The 20,822-nt window shown below is 43.5% G+C and overlaps 1 protein-coding gene across 6 annotated transcripts in view; it reads left to right on the top strand.

The window, feature by feature from the left end:
- TACC2 (transforming acidic coiled-coil containing protein 2) overlaps positions 1 to 20,822 on the top strand; it is a 114,306-nt gene that overhangs the window by 37,343 nt on the left and 56,141 nt on the right. For all 6 annotated transcript variants that reach the window (XM_057381153.1, XM_057381152.1, XM_057381148.1 and 3 more), the window contains 2 exons: positions 4,714 to 4,839; positions 10,010 to 10,141. In XM_057381153.1, the coding sequence (XP_057237136.1) occupies positions 4,714 to 4,839; positions 10,010 to 10,141 (258 nt within the window). The remainder of the gene's footprint in view (positions 1 to 4,713; positions 4,840 to 10,009; positions 10,142 to 20,822) is intronic.

Genomic DNA, 20,822 nt, shown 5'->3' with positions numbered 1-20,822 from the left:
AAATGCTGTATGGTTTTGTGGCTCCTGCGCTGGTTTGAGGTTTCTGCTCGAGTGAGGAGGAGACTCCGTGTGTGTTGTTTGCACTGAGAAACTTCTGCTTCAGGTTTGCTGGCTGGGAATTTGGGAAGTTTGAAATTSTGCCCCAATGACATCAGGATGTGACCGAGAGCCCTTCCGAGGCTCTGAAAGCTGCTCGGTGGTGACGTGATGGGCTTTTTTTAATGGTTGACAGTTATTACAGCAAATGTGCTTATTCATCCTGTGCAGGCGTGATTTATACTTCTGACACTTTTATGTGGCTTTCTGCTGTCCCTCTTTTAGCTTGCGAAGGAAGTAGTGCTGTAACACGTTTCAGTCCCCTTAAGTATTTTAATCTCAAATAATTAACGTTTGATTAATGTAGTAACTCACCTTGAGTTTTAATGTGACTACAGTGGTGTAAAACACTCAGGAAAGAAAGAAATTGTTTCTGTTTTATTGTTATGGCTGATCAATGATCAATTTGGGAACACACGTCACAGAAATTAAGGGATTTCCAAGCAAAGAGAATTGGGGGAGAGAGGAAATGCAGGCACTCAGGTAATGTGTGACTAAACCCCATCCCCTGCCAAGATAACTCCTCTATCTTGTCAGGGTTTCCACAACCACCGCCAGAAAAACACAATTTGTGAGAATTCCTCTCCGTGGTGCCTGACAGCTCCGGCAGAACATCGGGAATTACCTGCAGGGATTGCCAGCTGCTGCACAGCTGGGGCTGCTTCCCGGGGCTGGGGGATTGCCTTCAGCAAAGCTTCTAAAAACGCTTTCACGTCTCCAGAACGCAGTTTCTGCCCTTGTTTGCCTTCCTTGTGTTGTCAGCGTGGAATTGTGCGGGGGTAGAAGGGGAAGGGACTGGTTCCCGGGTTGCTGGAAGCGCAGCGCTGTGTCCGGGCTGGGCAGACACATGTGCCCGCAGGGGCTGTGGCCGGCCGGGCTGGTGGCAGCTCCTTCCCTCCCTCCTTTCCTCCCTCCCTTGGGGACAGCTGTGACTCGCTGGGCTGGGCYGGCTCTCCCCGGGCACCCAGACCTGTTCTGATTCCTCGAGTCCCATGTAAATCCCAGGCACTGCAAGAATTCCGCCAGGAGCCAGTGCCGGTGTCTTGGTGACAGTGKCTTTTCTCCGTAAGTGCAGCTGTGCTGCCATGCGCTGGGCATCAAACTCGTGTTTCTCCTGTGTGACAGGGGTTTTATTTGCTGTTAATTAACACGTGCTTGTTCATCTCCTGGATACCTTCATTATTGCGTTTGCACAGCCCCAGCTCAGCAGGGCTCAGCCTGCCCAGGCTGAACCTAAATACAAAGTGCTCATGCGAGGCACTTAAGACACAGTTTCTTCTTCAGATTATGGAAGAAGCTTGAGAGGTTTTTCCAAAATCACGTATTTAAATGCGTAAATAGTTGGGTTTACAAAAGGCGGTATATTTCCCAGAACTTTAACTTTCAACTGTGGGYGCATGTTTAGCTGGTGAAAATAAAACTTGGCAATATCTAAGAATAGTGACCAGCAGAAGTGACCCCCAGTCATTGCTGTGTCTGAGCTTTTAAGCTGTTGCTGATGTATGGACTGGTCCTTTGGAGATGGATGTTGCCTTACTTCATTGGGAAATAAAGCCACACTTTCAATTTTAATCTTAGTATCTCTTGTTTTTCCTGAAATGTTATTTAAATGAGTTTAAAATTAGCTCATAAGTAGTGGTGCAGAAGGGGAAAAAAGAAGAGGGATTTGCTTGTTTTTAATCYTTTGCTTGTATTTTATGCAGCAGTTCGGAGCTGTTCCCTAAACAAGTTTAGTTATCATTAATGATACCTGTAATGTTGATTTCTAATATGAGAAACAGCTTCTTACCTCTTTCTCTGCTGAATCATATTGACAGGAGTCCCAGTAATCATGAAAATACTTTTAAAGAATGGAAATACCAAAGGTGCATGGAGTTACTACARCAGGTTATTGTTGGATTTTCTAGACATCAAGTTTATTTCAGTGAATGTGGTTAATGTGTGAGATAAGCTGCAAACTTAAGTGTGAGAAGGTAAAACTAGTATTATGTAGGAATTAATAAAATGGATCAAATTTTATGAGGTGCAGTGTGTTTGAATGAATGAATTTTAAACTGATGTAGGTGCTGCTAGATCTTTTTCCTTTCCAAAGAATTGCAGTGGAAGAACTTAGCAACAGTAAATTCAATATTTTTCTATGCTTAATATTTTTTCTTATGTATGGATGAACTGAGGGTCAAAATAGCAACTCTTTGGCCCAAGATATTAGAAAGCCAAGTATGARATCTAGAAGATTTGATCTGTCAGCYTTTCTGTACCCACTGAGGAACCTCTTGTTTCTAGAAGAAAACAGCAGCAAATGATGAGAACACTGAGAGCTCAGTCCTGCCTTGTGGTTATTGATGCCATTTTCCAGAGATTTCTGGAGTAAGAGCATGATCTATAAATCTTGCCATTATCTCATTAAAAACAACCAAATGTTTGGGCCTTGGAGATAGCAGAGTTTGAAATGCTTGTTGGTTTCCCTTGGAGTGAACTTGGAGTGATTGTTGACTGTTCAAAGGGAGCCACATCCAGCTCTCCTGATTGGAAAAACATGGATGGGGAGTAAATGCCAAGACCTGTAGCTGCCTTCTGTCTCCAGCACCAGTTTCAAAGCATTTTATAACTTTCCTATGAAATCAGGGGTTTGAGATCTGCATCTCATGGATGTCAGGAGGAGAGCACCAAACAGGCCCACCAAGCACCCAGCGCTCGCTGCCTCTGTGTCTTAATTTTCTGCCTTGGTTTGAAACCTGCTTACATAGACAGAGGTCAGACCTGCTGTGTTTAAACAGAAGAAATCACACAGGTTTGTGGAGTTATTTCCCATTCATTCTCTGCTATCTAATGACTACTGTGGGTCAARCTTTGCCTGAAACTTGTTATTTGCATACCTGCCTTCTAACAGCRACTTGGAGAATCTCTTTTCAAGGCTAAGTAGAGGCCTTAAAAGTGAAATTGTGAAACTCAAGAGCCTAAGGACGCTTGATGGGCAGTGTCTTTYTCTTGTGACACACTAATAACAGACTGAACCCCGTGGTCTTGGGGCTGAATTTAGTGTGCTYGCTGCAGCTGTTGGTAAGCAACTGCTTGTTAAACTGTGAGCTATTTTCCTTTGCAAACTATTCCAGTCATGCTTGTCATAAATAGAATTTGGAAGCAATTTTATGTAGATCTTCTTCCAGGCTTGACCCAGAACTTAGGCAACAGAATGCAAAAAGCTCGTGGTCTTTTTTGTGGGGCTCAGTTCTCGAAACAAATTGGCCTCAAAGGCTGGTGGCTGCAGAGGGCTGGCGGCAGGGACCTGGTGGCAGGCGCCTGCCAGAGCCAAAGGCGGCTGTGATGCCCAGGAATGTCACTTGTGGAACGAGTTTGAGCAGCCTGTGGATGGCTTCATTGTTTGTGTGGCGCAGAGCAGGGTGGCTTGGCAAGGAGCAGCTTTGCCATCGCCTCCCCAAGCCTGAGTGTCAGGTTGCTTTGTCCATAAACTATGGAAAGCCCTATCCAGGAGTTGGTTGTGCAGAAAATGTGGGTGGTGAGGAGCAGACACTTTGCTTCTCACCAGGTTGGGGCACAGCAGCTTCAGTTGCAGTTTGGCCTTGAGGTGTGTTTGTCTATTCACTAGGAGTACCCTCAGTGCTCTGTCAAAAAAAACCTGCTCTGAAAAAAACCTGTCAACCTCCTCATTATATTCACTATATATGTTAAAAAAATTGTAAARTGATGATGTCAAAATCTGCTTTATAAACACTTGTTTTAAGGCAAAGCAAAGAGGTCACCCCAGTTTGTGCTGCATCTGTGACTCAGCAGTAAATGAAACCCTTCAAGCCAGAGGACTTTAGAACCTGTAAACACCTTGGCTCAAAGTTCCCTACGACAGGCAGAGCCCTCAGGTGTGGTTAAACCGGAGCACCTGTGGGCAGTTAATCGCTCAGAGTTGTAATTGTTTTTCCCACGTGAACGTGTTACACAATCCTTTAGATAAAATGTGGGAAGTGTGAGCACATTCGGATGGCAGCCTTCAGTCATCACCAGAATAACACTGACATTGTTATAGCAAAGTTTAACTGCTTGCCAAGTTCTTTGATTAAAATTAAACTGCAGTAGAGAATCATACTGGATMTCTGGATTTTGAAGTTAGGTAAGGAAGTAATTGTTTAGAGTTAAGGCTGAGTTCTTGGATTTATTTTTAAGCTTKTTATTTATAAGCTGGAATCGCAAGCACTGACAGTTTTGAGTTTGTACAGATCATTTTAAATCTGTTACCTCAAATCCATCTGCTAATGGTCCCATCCCTTTGGAATGGGAGTTCACTTGGTACAGGAACCATCATGGGCAGATGGTTCTCTCAAGCAGCAGCTCCATTTTTCATTTGCTTTTCATAATCAGTAGCACAATGGGGTTAATTTGCTGTTGGATTCTCTCATTGCTCCTGCAATTGTAACTCAGACAAAAATCCAGAGACTTCAGTCCTGTGGGAAYAAAAGCAACTTAGATTAAAAATGTCAACTTTCTCAGCATTCCCTAACACACGAGTCAGCTCATTCATGCTGAAGTCCAGGGATTCAAAACCAGTAATTCTGCAAGAACTCAGACATCTAAGGCTGCCTTTCTCCATGTRTTTTCTCTCCACAGCCCTCCTGGGCCAGGTGATGATCATCAGTTGGCTTCTCCCCTCGACCCCTGCGAGCATCCCTTGCCTGTGTGTGCAGCCTCTGGAAATGCTGRCCCCGTGGGATCTGCTGAGCTGACCACAGCAAGGTACTGTCCAAAGCCATGGCCAGGCAGGGGCAGTGGCTGTGCTGCTCCCTGGGGTGGGGATGAAGGATCAGGAGGTCACACTGGCTTGGGGACCTGTGTCACCCTCCTTGGGTGGGTAAATATCTCGTGTGACCAGCTGGTGATGGGTTTGCTGAGTCTGCCTCTATCTGTCAGCAGAGAGCTGTACCAGAATTTGAATCCCCCCTTCTCAGAACCTTCAAAAGAAGATGATGTTCACCTTCCCTTGAGAATTTATCCGTTCAGCACACAGGATGATCATGACATGTGAAGGTGCAATACATGCCCTATATGTCTTTTCAGTGCTTATGTACATTTTTAGTAGTAGCAGGTAACTAATCCTTGGAGCATTTTCTTGGAAGTTCTTTAGCAGTATAATGTTGATTATAAAACATTCAGGKATCTCTGTTGGACTCTGGCCTTTTTGTGTGCCTTTTCGTGCAGTGAGAAGGGAAACTGCTGGTTTATTTGTGCTGGTGGTAGAGGATTGTCAGGATCTTCGGGCACATAAATTTGTCTGGACAATAGAGGAAGCTTTGTGGGGTGTGTGAACCCTTCAATCACCGGGGATTCAGTGGAGTGTAAACATACACAGTGTATTTAAGCTGGAATTAAATTTGTTAGCTGAAGTCACAATAAGGCACCATCAAAGGGAGAAGGGACCTTGTGTGGTTTGCTCAATCCTCCTTAAAAGCTGGGTGACTTTTCTGTTGAGCCCATCCTGGTCTGCCACCAGTCCCCAAGCTGGTTAGTCACTAATGCTGGCTGAGAGAGTCTGTGAGAAACAAACTTTTTCTACTGAGTTACATGATCTAGAGAAGCTTGCAGTGGACAGCTAATGATGTGGATTTCTTCCAGTTCTTGTAAGTTTTTGCTCCAGGAGTTGTGTTTCTTTTGTTTTTAGCAAATGTAATTGGGTTACTGATGYTTCTTTGTGGACTGTTTTTTCTTGCTAATGGATTGTTGGCCRTAGCAGTGAGGGAGTTAGAAAAGAGTGAGCATTAATTGATGTGGAGCTGTGAACTGCTTTCTGAATGTGGAGGCATGAAAAAAGACTAACACCCAAAGTGCCAGAAAGATTTGTATATGGCCTTTGGTCTGCAGTCTGGAACAGAAGATTGTGTGYCCTTGGGGTGATAATTGCAGGGAAAAAGGCATCCAAGCTGTCTATGATTAAACATTTAGGGCAAGCAGTCTTAGAATGTTTTAAATCACTGTTTCTTGCAAACCTCAATAATTCACTCTGTTATTGTCACCTGRATCTGGAATTTCAAGTTAATTATATTCTACCTTTTCTTTTGATCTGCCTCATTACTCGTGCCTTTAAAATGTTTCATTGTTGGTGTCTGAAGGTTGTCTGGAGGTTCCYTTTTCCATCCCAGTTGTGCCGGCTGTTCTGGTGCTGAGCTGTGCTTGCCCCATCCAGGGTGGCTGAGCCCAGTGGGGCTGAGGGCACACACCACAGGATCTGCCYGTTGCTTCCAAATCCTGACCTTGAAGGAGCTGCAAGGATTTTTGCAAGGTTTCAGCGCTAGAAAGTTGCAAACCAGGGATATTTCAGGTTGGATGACAGTAGTTCTCCAATTCCTAAAACAGGAAATTGAAAGAGAAATGCATTGGTCAACAGGAGTGAAGCTGGCTGTGGGTAATTGTGTTTGTTGGTTTCAACGCTTTTGTTTGTTTATTTTTTTAATAAAAAATATTTTTTTTATTAAAAATAAAGCTGCACAAGTTAACTCTTGTCAGTGTTGTTTATTTTCCTTCCACCTTTATTTTGCCTCCGTGTGCAGCTTTAGATATAAAAGCTGGATGTATCTCCACCTGTTTTTCCTGCCCAGGTGGTTCTGGCAGAGGGGTTTGCTGCTGTCCCAGCAGTGAGAAACCCAGAGGCTGCCACTGTGCCACTGCACAGGATCAGTAAGAGCAGGGCTGGCTTTTTCTGATCCAAGAGAAGAGTCTCAGTGATGTTTTTCCTTTCATGTCACTGCCTTACCCCTCATCAACAACTGCCATGTGTCATGGAGCAGATTATTGCCCATATAAATAAGATTATTTTATTAAAGCCCTTGCTTTTTTGCTATTTTCTGTAGAAGCAGTGCACCAATTCTCTAATGCACACACATCTGATCTCTCTGTGTGATGCCTGCTGGGTCCCTCTGCAAATTGGAAATATTACAAGGGCTCCTGAATGGCTTGGTGCTGTTCCAGTCTGTCTGCAGTAAGGTGCAATCATACAGTGGTTTTTTTTTCCCAATATATTTAGCTATTGACTAAATTTACTTTTATTTCTGTGTATTTCCCCATCAGGGGTGTCMCATCATGCAGATGGTGTGCACTTTGACAGGGAGAAATAATGGTGCACATGAGGTGGGGGTCAGCTTGTGCTGAATGGTTTCCAGATGGCAGGGCAGAGCCAGAGATCAGGTTGTCCCTCCATCTGTCCACTCAGGGAACTCTATCTTTGTTTAGCTCCTTGAGGGTGCCTGACTGCCTCTCTCCTGCTGATAACATATTGATCAGGGACAACAGGCTATCATCTGCTCGCTGAGATTTTATTTACTTGATCTACAGAGAAGTGCCCTGGAAAGAATTAGGTAAAGAGTTCACTGGTGGTTCTGCCAAGCATTTTTTTTTTAGCATTGAAAGGCCAAGTTCACTCTGGTTTGCCAGTACATGTTGCACTAGGAGAAGTTTTGGCCAGGCACAGCTTTCTTTTGACTCTGCAGGTGCAGAGCTCTGCAGCAGGACTTGTGTTGTGTGAGAAATGTTTGGCTTGGAAAGGCAGGGAAGGCAAATAAGTGCCCTGGCTGTACAAAACCACAGCCCAGCTGGGCTCCAGCCTGGAGGTGTGAAAACACTTCTGAGCAGTGTCTGTCTGTTCCCTGCAACTTCCTTCCTTGTGGGATAAAAACCCCAAACCTGCAAATGCCCAGGAAAAAATGACGGCTTAGAAAGCACTTGAGTTGTGTTTAGAGCTGTATTTAGTGTTGGCAGCACAAACAGGCAGGAGTTCCCACATTTGTCTATCCATACAGATAGTAAAAAAGTGATTTTTGAGGTTCACTTAAACAGAGGTGGTGCTTGAAAATGTTTGTTTTATAATCAGCTCAACTGCACAGGGTAAGTACTGGTCAGTGTAAAGTTTATTGTGCACTGAGAAGAYGTGGGCCTTTTGGTAGGGTTCTTGYTATAACCATTWAAATATTACTRATTGAGAAATATTRCTAGTTAAGAAATAAAATATTACTAGTTGAGAAATAAGTTTAATGGAAAATCTTTTTAARAKAAKRGCTGTGGAGAGGTTTTAATGTAGCYACTTCATGTCTGAGGTGATAAAAGTACCTTGAATTGACACATGAGCCCCAGTCGATGCAGTGTTAGGCTGGAGAGTTTGGAGTGGACAGAAAATCTGTTTTTTGGACAGGGTTGCTGTTCTGTACTCCCCTGCCTCAATTAGTCCAGTCTGTGTAGAAATCCGTGTGTGTTGACAGCAAGTTTAACTCAGCATTAGGAATGACCTTAATTAGTCAGAGTATCTCTGAAAATCATTTCATTTGATGTGGAAAGATTAAAGGAGGGAGCTGAAGGGCTGCAGAGTGTGGGTGAAGCAGGTGCTGCTRTGAGCAGGTACCTGGGAAGGCTTTRWRWKCCCCTRACACCAGGACCRTCATTTTATGTGCCTTTGGTGCTCTTCTTTGGCTGGGCCCTCTTGTGAATTGTTTGGGTTTTGCAATTCTTTGTTTCCCCTCCAAACAGATGTTCAGCATTCTCTTATTTTTAGCAGCTCACTTTTTTTTTTTTTTCTGCTTTAAAAAATCCTACTTTCGCTGCTCTCCGTGTGCCCCTATATAGTCACAGWGCCTTGGTATAGAGGGGATGCTGTTACTATATTAGGACAGAGACATTTTTAGCCATGGACAAAGGCCCTTTGCATGAAAAAGGAAACAGCATGCTTTCAAATTATTATTTATGTATTTGTTTGTAATGACTTGATGGGGCTAAAAATTCCGAGTGTCTGTGTCAGCATCAGGCCAGGATGGATGGAGGGAAGGAAGGAARGAAAATTACACTCCCAGAGAGCTTTGGTGATCTTGGTAATTGATGGAGAAGCACTTTGGGAAACGGCTGTTCTTGTGGCTGAAGTCAAGGATGTGGTTCAGGCTTATCCTCTGTTTGGATGTGTGCTCCAAAGAAAGGAGCAGCCTGTCCCTGGACCTCACCAACTCTTAATCAGTGACACAATTTAATCTGCCTCCTACAATTCCAGTGTAATTACTGGGGGAAGAGGAGAGAAAATTTTGAAAGGAATGGCTGAGAGAGCTGTTTATATTTAGTTCAGGAAACCTGTAAGAAGCTTCTCAGCCACATCCTGTTTCCATCAGCATTTTCATCAACATTTGTCTCTGTGTCTCTGGAAGGAGAACTGGCAGKAGGGGAGGTTGTGTGTGGCTGCTACCCCAGGACATTTGTGTCCCTCTGGTGTGTCASAGGTGCCCTGTGGTGTGACAAGACCTTAAACTGCTCCTGCTTCTGAGCCATGAAGTCACTGGTTATTTAGTTCCTTTTCTGTTGGTGGTTTAGTGAGTGTGGGCAAGAGCAGGGGGAGTTGTGTGGTTACTGCCCTGCCCCTGAGCGTGGGGCTTTGCTGAGCAGAGGGATTGAACATTCATGTAATGAGTTCTGGGATTACTGTGTGTTTAACTTCCCAGCCTAGGCAGAGCTTTTAAAGTAAGGGAATGCTTTAGTCCCAGATTTTAGKTTTTTTTTCTAAAACACAAATCACGTAATCGAATGTTCATACTGAGGAGAAAGGGCTGTGTGATGACAGCAAAGCAGACATGAGTGATTTATTTATTATACTGATTTCTTATACAGTTGAATTCCTCTGGMACTTAATTTTATGGTCTATGAGAGCTGTCAGGACTTCGAAATATTACTGATTATGTGGTCAGCTGAGAAGTTAAGWGAAATAATATCTGTAGGAAGAAATRATTTGTGGGAGGTTGGAGAGGGATGGAATTCAGGAGGGGATGATGTGCTCCTTAGAGCTTCCTGTAGATCCAGAGAAAGTTCATCCTTTAAAGAGACTTCTTTAAAGCTTCATGGGCATTTCTGAAATTTGTCAGCTTATTTTTTAATAATTGTTTTGCAGCACTTCCAAGCCTGATTGCTGCCAAGAAGTTGATAACCACGTTTCTGAGGATGTACCTTTGGCYGTGGCCCCTGGTGATGGTGTAGAGCTGCCTGCTCCAGAAACCGAAGGTTTCACWAGGGAAAAAAAGAGGTACTGTGTGATTGCATTTGTTACGAGACTTTTCTGTGTCCTTGCATCTTTTGCTTAAGAAATGCTACCAGTGTGAAAGAGGCTGATTAACTTCTTTAACATGTATTTTGTGTAAGTTACATGAACGCTTAGCCGCTAGATTTTGAATCCAAGTGTTAGACTTACCAAGACCTGGCTAATCCTGGTTATTTACTCCAAAATACCAGAAGAGGGAGCTTGGGCTACRCTGGTTATTACTGTGCTGATCTTTCCTACTATTTGTAATTTTATTTTCTCTTCGTTTTTTGTTCTCCCAATATTTTTCTTTCTTGAAGTTTCTGTTTGGGGATTTTTGTGTGTGTGAAACTGTTAAAGATCAGGTGCTGTTTAAGAGGAATGTTCTGCTCATTCCCCTTCTGAGCTGCCATAAGCTTCCTCCCTCACACCTGATTTGCGTTGTCATTGTCAGCAGTGAAGGAAGTTGTTCAGCCTGGTTTCTCTCTTGCTGAATAAATGTTGCCTTGATTTCAAAGTGAAATGTTTCACTGCCTCAGGTTTTACACTGATTGTTGCCATGGTGTTTTAATAGGTGGCCCAGCACATTTTTTTTGCTTTGAAAACTCCCAAACTGAATTACAGACTCGTAGAATGATTTGGATTTTTAGAGACCTTAAAGATCATTTAGTTCCACCTCTACCATCTCAAATACAGCCGAGACAAGACGAGTGCTCAGATATTCCTGTCAGAGCTTCAGCTGACACCGTCTGTGGGTGATTTACCAGGCTGCTCTTGTGCCTCAGCAATCAAAGGCTGCCCTTATTGTGACATCTATTAATGGAAAAGGTCACAGCACAGCTGAGGATATGAAATGGGCACTCCCTGGAGGACAGCTTTCTCCACCCCACCGGTACAGACTGGCAGGTTGTGACAAGTGGGATACGAGACAGGGGACACCATGGGAAATAGTTGTGCCACTAAAGCTCTGTTCAGAAATGTCAAAAGATGCTGCTGCCAGCAGAGGATACTCTCAATGTACACAATAGACATGTTCTGCTGTGGAGCAATGCACAGAGAGCTATTAGCGAGTGCTGCTGAAGAAACTATGGGCTCTAATATCTAGGAATCATGTTGATTAATTATTTCTTCTGAACTCTGTTTTGATCAGAAAAATGGTGTCTCTACCTTTATTGTACATGCTGCTGTAGCACAGTCAGGCCAAGTCTTTGTGGTTTTCCTCTGTGGCACTGCTCTGGTTCCACATGTTTTAACCTGTGCACCACTGATGGRGAACAGAAGTGTTTTGCACCAGTATGCAACTTCTGTCATCTGGAGGAAATGTTCTGAATTGAAGGGCAGATACCATGGTTATCCTCTAAAAATGGAGAGAAATGGGCAGGTGAGATTTTAAGTTGGAAARTACTCACMCTGAGATGTTGGCTTTTTGCAGAGWATCATTCACAATTGTTTGAACTTTATGGATACCCCTGAATTTCGCATTCTGGGAGTGCTGTAGTGTAGTCACAGATGACTGTTATTTACAAATCCAAATTGGAACCACTAAAAAAAGGTGGGGATTTTCTTTTCCTTTTTGCTAGAATTCCGCTTCAAAGAGAGGAGCAATAATTTTACAACTCTGCAGGCAGGCAGAGCTGCTGTGCTCACATTTAGATTGGCTTGTGCCTCTGAAGTTTCTGTTTYGTGTTGATATTGATGTAGTGAGTTTCATAATGCAAATGTCTGTGTGTGCCTAAGAAACTCTTGGATGAGGTGAACAATGGTGTAATTAAGTAGAATCATAGAATCATAGAATCATTGGGATTGGAAGGGACCTTGAAGCTCATCCAGTCCCACCCCTGCCATGGACAGGGACACCTTCCACTGTCCCAGGCTGCTCCAAGCCATGTCCAACCTGGCCTTGGACAATGCCAGGGATGAGGAATCCACAACCTCTTTGTAGAATGTGTTGTGTTAGAAGAACTTCATGCAGAATCAAAATCCAGCTTAGGATGTGAATAATCCAAATGTGCACTCTCAGCATCCTCGTTACTCCCGGGGAACAGTGGTCCTATCACCCACAGCCTCTTTCTGCAAAGTTGAATTGTGTATTTGTATGGAAATTAAGATGCACAGAGGTGAAAATTAGAGTTGTCTGTGGGACTAAAGGTAATTTTTGCATCCTCTTGAAAAGCAAATCTGTTACTGTCCAAATAGCTGTTTGCTTGTAGTCAGCCCCTTATGTAAACACTTCTGAGATTACCTTGCATTTTTCTGTGATTCCTGTGTATCGAGTCAAATCAGCCATGGAAAATAATAGCTTGCAAATTGGGTTATGTTTCACTTTGTCACATTTATGGCAAGTGYCTGGCAAGGTGCTGAACTCGTGCCACTGCGTGATTTTCTGCAGAATGSATCCTTGAGGCATTTCAGTCTCCTCTGTGATTATGATGGTCACATTATGAACTCTGTCACAGACACTTCATAATTTGAAAGAAGCACTGAAATATTGCTAGAGAGCAGCTGATTCTTTATGGGAGCACTGTTGAGCTGATCCATCCCTTTGTCCTGCGAGGAAGAGAGATGGGTGTGATTTGTTCTGGAGAACTAAAACCTGTAAAGTCCTCACCTGCAGCCTCATTACCTGCTTTGGATAMCCCTGTGGTGTTCTGTGTGGCTGAGGGGAATGGAGAGGTGGGTCCTCCTTGCTCTCAGACACCCAATCAATTTTCTTTCAAAAGCTAAACCAGACTGGAGTTGGATCATTTTGAGAGGCTTTGGATGGACAGGGAGCTTTTTCTGATCTCTGAAATTAAATACACATTTCTGTCTTACCAAATTTTCCTGAAATGAGCCTGGAACCATTTGGAAGCACAGCAACAMATCTCTCTGAAAGCAGAAAGTCACAACAGTGTTTACACAAAGCTCTGCTTTCTGTGTTGYTGGTTTCCAAAATGTTTCATAATGCTTCCTTGGGAGGAAACAAAGCTGAATAGTTGGTGTCAGGCAGAAAAACAGGATAAGCTTTATGACTTCTGGGTTTTATTTGCTTGATCATGTGTTGAAAACAAGGTTTTGCCCACCTTCAGAGAGCCTTGATGTAAAACTAAGGAAATGAAAATCAATGTATTGCCTTCATTTGTGACCAACACTGATAATCCTAGATGGAATTGCTTCTAATGATGTAATCAAAATCAAGAAGGGATTCAATGCGATTAAAAAACACAAGGTGTTTTTCCTTGAGTGAATTTAACCCCTTTAAAAGGAATGTCTTAACTAGAGTTTACAAGTGCACTGAGCAAGGAAGAGATGAGAAGTGTAAGTGAGGGATATAAATACCTCTTTCTTTCCAAAATGTGGGAGTTTGCAGATTTTTTGGGTTTGGGGATTTTCTGGGGGGAAGGAAGGTGTAGCTTTGTGGGGTTTATGTCTATCATGGGAACTGGACAGTAGCAGTGTGTGTCTGGACTGCCTCGTGCATGAGTGAAGCGATGCTTTTTTTAGGAGAGCAACAGAATAAAGGCATTGAAATGGGGTTGTTTAGATCTTGTAAACTAAACCCAAGGACCGTGAAAAGCATTTACCATACTCTGAAATAGAGTATAACTATAGATACCTCTCACACAACCAGCCAGTCTGTGAAAAACTGACAGGAATGAGCCACAGTGCTGCTCCTCATCCATYCCCATCATTCCAGGTTTGTAAAGGAGGTTGTCTCCTTAGTGCTGTGTTTAAAGTGCTCAGCCCCAGGCAGGAGGATGCTTTGTGTGGATCTCTTCAGCCTGGTATTGAGTAATAGCACCAAATTKGGGGATGTCTGCTGTGTTTCAAGCCAGAAACCTTGTGGGCTAAGTGCTTTTTCTTGTAGCTGGGTGTGGGACTGTATGGTGGGGTTATCTGGGTGACCCCATGATTTTGGGGGGCAGTTCTGTGTGTGTGATGGGCTGGGTGCTCAGARACCCCCGTGCTGTGTGCTGGCAGGGACAGCTTCCATAAAGCAGCAGAAACTCAACAAATAGCTGCTGGTAGCTTAATTTTTAAAAGGCAGAGCATTAATGGGTGTTTGACAYAAGTGGGAAATGTCACCTGTTCTCTAAGCATATCCTGGCTGGGAATTTGGGCTCTCTGGGGTGTTCTGCTTGCAGGTTTGCTCAAAGAGAGCAATTATTTGTGTGTCTTGTAAAGCTGCTCTCAGTCTGAGGCCGTGGACAAAGGGGTGATGSTAACCCTCTGTTTGCCTGTTATTCCTGTGGATTTTACAGGTTCCCTCAGGCAATATATGGTAATTTCCTTGCTGCTAGAACAGGTTCAGCAGCATGCAAATGAATATGTCCTTACACTAATTAATCCATCCACCAGAAGTTTTAGAACTGCACTGATCATTCTGCATCCTACAAATCCATGGCAGTGTGGATTCAGAGATCCCACACCTGGCTTGGGATGCTGTTCCTYGGCACTGTGGCACACACTGTGACAGCTCCTGGCACTGCCAGGATGGTGGAGGATTTGTAGGGGATCACCTCTTGTCCTACAGAACGTAATACAGAGGCTAAACCTGTTGGGTCAGGTGTGTTTTGTATTTCTCAATAATCACTGTTACACTAAAATGTGGCCTGTGCTTTTGGGATCCTCTACCCTGATGTTGAATATTCTAAAAACAAAAGCTTAAGAAACCACTGAAACATACTAAAAAACACTTCATACCAATTTTGTGTTAACTGTTTTGAAATCAAATTGCATCTGTAAGCTGACTTCTTTAAGGCAGTCACTTGACCACCCATCCTGAGCAGCCACAACAAAGCCTTGCACAGGGTGGGTGGGGGAAAAATGTTTTTGTCTGCTTTCTTCATCCTGCATTTTCATAGTCTAATTCTTTACTTAGGCCAGGAGGCCTTTGGAGTCTGAAATTTCACTGAAATCTGCAGCAAGGTGGCCCCGGGGAGCGTTACCAGCACTGATCTGTCAGCTGAGGGCAGGTGCATGACAGCCCTAAAAATGTCAGTCCCCTCCTGGCATCAGGCAGCTCCTTCCCTGACAAACCTGGCTCCAGCTGCCATAGGGATGTGACACCTCAAGATATTTAGAGGCTTAGAAAGGAGWATGGAAGCGAGATGACAAGCTGGTTGTGTGGAAGGGATCTGTGTGTTATACTTTGTTTCAGAGGATGGTAAATGCTTTTCACAGTATTGGCCACAAAACCTCAACAAAAATCCCTGGGTTTAGTTTACAAGAGCTAAACAACTTTCTTTCAATGCCTTTATTCTGTTGCTATCCTAAAAAAGTGTAGCCTCACTGGGGCACCAGAAAGTGCAGATACACACTGCTACTGTCCAGTTCCCATGATAGACATAAACCCCACAAAACTACACCTTCCTTCCCCCTAGAAAATCCCCAAACCCAAAAAATCTGCAAACTCCCACATTTTTGAAAGAAAGAAGTATTTATATCCCTCACTTGCACTTCTCATCTCTTTCTTTCTCAGTGATGGTGCTTTCTGCAATCCTGATGTTGGGAAATATCWGGAATTTGGGCATTTGGCTCGTGGACATGGTCTGCAGAGCCGTGTTCAGCAGCAGAACAAACACCCTCATTTGGTGTGGTGATGTTTGCGGTCCCAGTCTGAAACCCAGGCCAGAAATTTGGAAAACAGGAGTTGAAAGTTTCGTTTGTAATCCAAAGATTTCAGGGCTGGCTCTTAGAGCAGCATCATGATACAGCCCAAAATGTGAAATTGAGGTGTCRGTGCCTTGGCAGGAGGGGAAGGCAAAGGGGCAGGTGAGAAAGCAGAGGCTGCATGGAGTGAGGTGTGAGCTTTGCACAGGGGTTTGGCTGCTCTGACCCTATACTCTGTAGGGCTGTGTGAGGCAGAGCCGCGCTCCTTGGGGTTATCCCACAGATTCAGGGAAAGGACAGAGGACAGCACCCACACTCGGGGCTGTGCTCAGCCCTAATCTCCCTCTTTGTGTGGCTTCTTCATTTCACAGGGGGCTTTTGGACGTGGAATCTTGTGGGGTGTGCAGTTCTCACATACTGACYGTGATTCACTGCCGGCCTCTGAAAGCCTGGAGCCCCCCAGCCCCYGAGCAGGGCCCCTTTTGTTATCTTTCCTCCGGGTTTCCCATGCTGGACATTTCAATAACTAAGCAGGCATCTTGGTTATTCATAACTCTTAATGCCATTAATCTCCCTTGCAATTTAGATTAAGCAGTGACCTTAGCAACCAGTGATCAGTGGGGAGGGGSCACAATTATTTACATTTTTGTCTTATTTTTGTTTTTATTTGAAACCCACTCTAATGTTTGTTTCTTGTCAGCTGCAGGGCCCATCCTGGCTGCATCATCACTGGTCACTCCTATTTTTTTGGAATTACAGATAGGAATTCTGTCAGTGTGCTCAGGCTCAAATCTCGGAGACATTGTGTGTTTTCATGGAGAGTGTATCAATGCAAATAAAGCACTCACACTGTGTTAATCTAGATAAGTGGTGGAGCAGACAGTGTGTCTATCAAAGTATTTGATCTGTAAGGACAAGTTAAATCTGTGAAGYCTTACACCTAGGATCTCCTTGTGTTATTTTGTGATGTATAATTTTGTATCCGATTGACAGGGATAGGGCTGTGTTGTGCCAAGGGATTGGCACAGAGGTGATTGAACAAATTGGTTCTGTTTTCCTTGAAAACCATATTGAAAAATATCCCACTGCTTTAACACTCTGTAATTATTTTACTGCTCAGATTTCATTTACGCTCTCCAGTTGTGAATCAGTGCCCCACTCTCAGGCCATTAAAAGATAAATGCTGAAAAAAACAAACCTGAAACCTACAGCTAACAAAAAAACACAAAACCAACAAACCCATGGTTTCAACCTGAAGGTCTGTTATTCTCCCTGAATTTCTGATTTATCTGTACTGGAATGGGATTAAGTTAAGTACAACTGGATTGTAGAAGGATGGCRATGAATGTATCTTTAAATGGCTAATTATAGACCATAATAATATCTTAATCATACCATGGCCATAAACTGCAGTACATGTCTATTTATTAGGCACTGCTAAAGGATAGACATYAAAATTTGTGTTAACCTTTCACTGGTTTTTGCCAGTAAACCAAAATRGGGTAAATTTGTTCTGTATTTCAGCTGACTTTTCATACTTGTTTTATCTGCAGCACAAAGGTGCTCATAAAATTAAGGGAGAGAAAAATAAATTTGCTTTTCTCTCACTGCTCTTGCTACCTGATAGCAGTAAGAGGTCACAGCATGACCCTTCAGGAGGTAGCTTGCTTAGATTCCCTCTTTGGCTTATCACATTTCAAAAGAATAAAGATTTTAAATTTTAAATTRTGGTTTGTTTACATACCATACTGTGGTGTCCTAGTTTTGGCTGGAATAGAGTTAATTTTCTTCTATTCCCTGCAGAAAAAAAAAAAAAAAAATGGAATCACACCTCTGGAGACAAAGATTGAAGAGGGGTTTGGTTGGGTTTCTGTGCTTGGCTGTGACTTTCTGAAGGAGACAATGACAGCAGCAGTGTTAAATGTTGTCCCTGTCCCACAGCAGTGCAGGTGATGAGCTGGGTCATGGAGTGACCTGGCTGGGGAAAAAAAAAATCAATGTGGTGTCACGGAGACTCCTTGTGGCACATCTCTGGGCATGACACAGGGTTTAGGTTAGGAAGAAAACGTGAAAGCGAGGGGTGGAAAATGCCTTGTAGTGTTCCAGCAGCAGCTTCAACTCCTTGGGGAGGRATTTTAAGTGACTTCTAGGGAAGTGGAAATTATAGGATACATCCTCTCTTGCTCTCTKTAGAGAGGGAGGTGAGGCTAAGGACCAAAAGTCTGGCTACAGGAGCAAGGAAGTTTGGTTTGCAGAAAAAAAAACAGAGCAAAAGGAAATAAAGGTGTCCCAGGACTGACAAAATGCACAGTGAGCAAAGAAGCACAGGAATATGTACATGTGGATACTGTGGATAGCCTTCCCATGAGCTCTTTGGTACCAGGCAGCTGACAGATAAAGGAGGCTTTGGGGTAAAAACATCTTCCCAGGCTGCRTTCAAGGCTTTGGGTTCCAAAGGCAGTATCATCTAAATAAATTATTGAGGGGGAGAATTATGTTTAAACAATAATCTGTTTTTTAAAACATTTCTCCATATTKTGTTTGGTTCTTTTGTCAGCAGTACTGTTCCTTAGAGCCGTGGCAGCAGCATTCAGGCACCACAGAAACCCCTTTTTGTTTGGGATGTTCAGTTTTGCTCTGTCTTTGCATTTTGTTTTATATGGTGCTCGTTTCTGCACAGTACCTCAATAATGCATTGCAGCTAGGAGGAATAGATTAACATTCACCAATTCCTTCCCAAGGGCATAGATGTGTGAAGGAGGCTTTCCTTTCAGCAGGCTCTTTGATGTTTCTGTGTGTGTGTATGTGTGGCCATATTTGTAATTTGTGTAAATGCCTGGCACGATGGGCGCTGAAACCCAGAGCAAAGAAACAGAACATAAATTTTGGTGTCTTGAACTTTATCACAGTGCTGCTCAGCATTGTTTTTTTGATGGAAGCCAAAAAATTTCAAATTGGGTGCAAGTGACCCAAGTCTGAATTTGTACATAAACATGAAATGGAATAAGACCAAATATTTAGGGGTCTGTACAGTGTTTTAAACAACTAATCAGTGGACATTCAGTTTCAGTAAAACATTAATTTAGTGGAGGCCAAAATATGGCTCTTACTTAAATGGGTGAAAGAGACAGAAAGAGAAGATGATTAATTTCAAAGGATGGTACTGAATACTTAAACAGTCTTTTCAGCACTGGGATCACAATAAGTTGTTACATGGCTTTTAATCCCTGGGCTGAAGTGCCTGGGGCATCCTTAAGTCCTTTGAAGCCTCAGTGAGATTTTTTTYYTTTTWAWTTTTTTTTTCTTTTTGAGCTACATYTGTGTGTTTTTCAGGTTCCAGCGAAGGTCTTACAAAATGTACTCCGAGTGTCAACACAGTTCTTGTGTTTTTAAAAGCCAGCACTAAATTTAGTGCTAAGTTGATGCTTCTTGGCAGGCCTRAAGGGTGAACTGGGGCCAGGCAGGAGAGGGAGAGCTCCCCTCTCATCTGAGCATTTCTTACCAGTCAGGATGGGCTGCAGCTTTGTGGTGTAACTCATTTTATGGCCAAATCAGAGGTGAATTTGCAGTTTGGCTTCTTGGCCAGAGCCATCAGTTTAGCATTTGTTATTGCATCCCATAGGCAGCAAACTCTCCAAACAAGGCTCAGTTACAGCACACGTATCTCTGAAAGACTGTGGCCATCAGGAGTTTGTGTTGCTGTGGCTGAGCTAGCTGCTTGGATGGTTATTTATCAAAGGGAAGAGTGAAATCCTGTCCCCTTTGTGAGCAAGAGCAGCTCAGTGGTGGTGAGCTGTCCTCTGGTGAATCTGAACTGTGCCCAGGAATTGGGGTGAGAGGGGAGTAATGCCTGGTCTGTGACACCCCTCACCATAACCCAGAGCCCCCTGTAACTCAGACAGAACATACAAAGTCACCAGGGCCACACCTGAGCTCAAAAGGCTGAAGCCCCGATCCTGCAGGTTGCCAAAACCTGCATTTCCAGTGTTTGTTGCATAGAAACATCGGGGAATGAAAAAAAAAAAAGAGCTTTCTCTACGATACAGCTCCTGAAAGGACCATGCTGCCTCAGAATAGGATTCAATCCAAGCCTTCTTTTATTGGGTCTTTGTTATTATTACATTTAGTAAATGTACATGTGAAACTTGAAGGAACTGACAAAGGCATTTTAAGTGTACTCTTTTCACTTGTTAGGAGTGTCCCTGGTTTTCTCACTGTCAGAGCCGTGTCCCTGTTTTCCTCACTGTCAGGACAAACAGTGCCTGTGTTMTCCCTCTTGGCTTCCAGGTGCCTGGCTGGGCTTTACTTAACACGGTACTTGCCTTTCTAGGGGCTTTTCTTTTCTCTGAGTCTTCCTTTTCTCTGTCTCAAATGAAATCCAGCAGGGAGCTATTGTGATATTCCCAGACCCAGTCCTCTGTAGCTCGGTGGAGTACCACACACAGAAGTGAAGCTGTAAGCTCAGCCTGATGGGGATTTTGGGTACACACATGTCATTTTAGCCTGTTGGCTGGTACCATTGATTTCCCGTATTGGATGGGAATCCTGGAGTTATTAACCATTGCAAATCTACTGCAAAAAAGTACATGGGACTGTTTCACACACTTCCTTCACTTTCTGTGTATTTCTTACTTGTGAATAGCAAATACAGAGGGGGGAGCTTTGGCAGGGGAGGATTAGAGCTGGGCACTGCTGCAGTGTTTGGGGGTCAGCTGTGGCTCAGGCACCCAACCYTGCTCCAGAAATTCTGGAGCTCAGTCCCTGAGTGAGGCAGTTCTGCTGCTTCTTTGGAGGTCTTGAGCAGTGAGATGCTAGAAATGAGGGTTTGGCTTTTATCAGAAACAAAACAACCCCAAAATTAYAACTTGCTTGGAAGTTTGTGGCTGAACAAAGTGCTGGCTCGCAGGCTTTCCTCCACAGTTTAAGAAAAGTAGAGAAAAGGAAAATGTCATTTATTTTGATAGTGTTCATAAAAYAGAATTTAATTTTAGGCAGCCTCTGGAAGGGAAAAGTGCTTYGTGTTCACTAAACATCCTTGTTTCCTCTTACCTCAAGAACAATTTATTGAGGGCACACCCAGAGAACCAGAACCTTG

The sequence above is a fragment of the Malurus melanocephalus genome, unplaced genomic scaffold (assembly GCF_030028575.1).
Source record: "Malurus melanocephalus ecotype Western Australia unplaced genomic scaffold, MMel_1.1 scaffold_494, whole genome shotgun sequence".
NCBI classification, from domain to species: Eukaryota; Metazoa; Chordata; class Aves; order Passeriformes; family Maluridae; genus Malurus; species Malurus melanocephalus.
The sequence above is the reverse complement of the archived record's forward strand: the minus strand, read 5'-3'. Positions and strand labels throughout refer to the sequence as shown.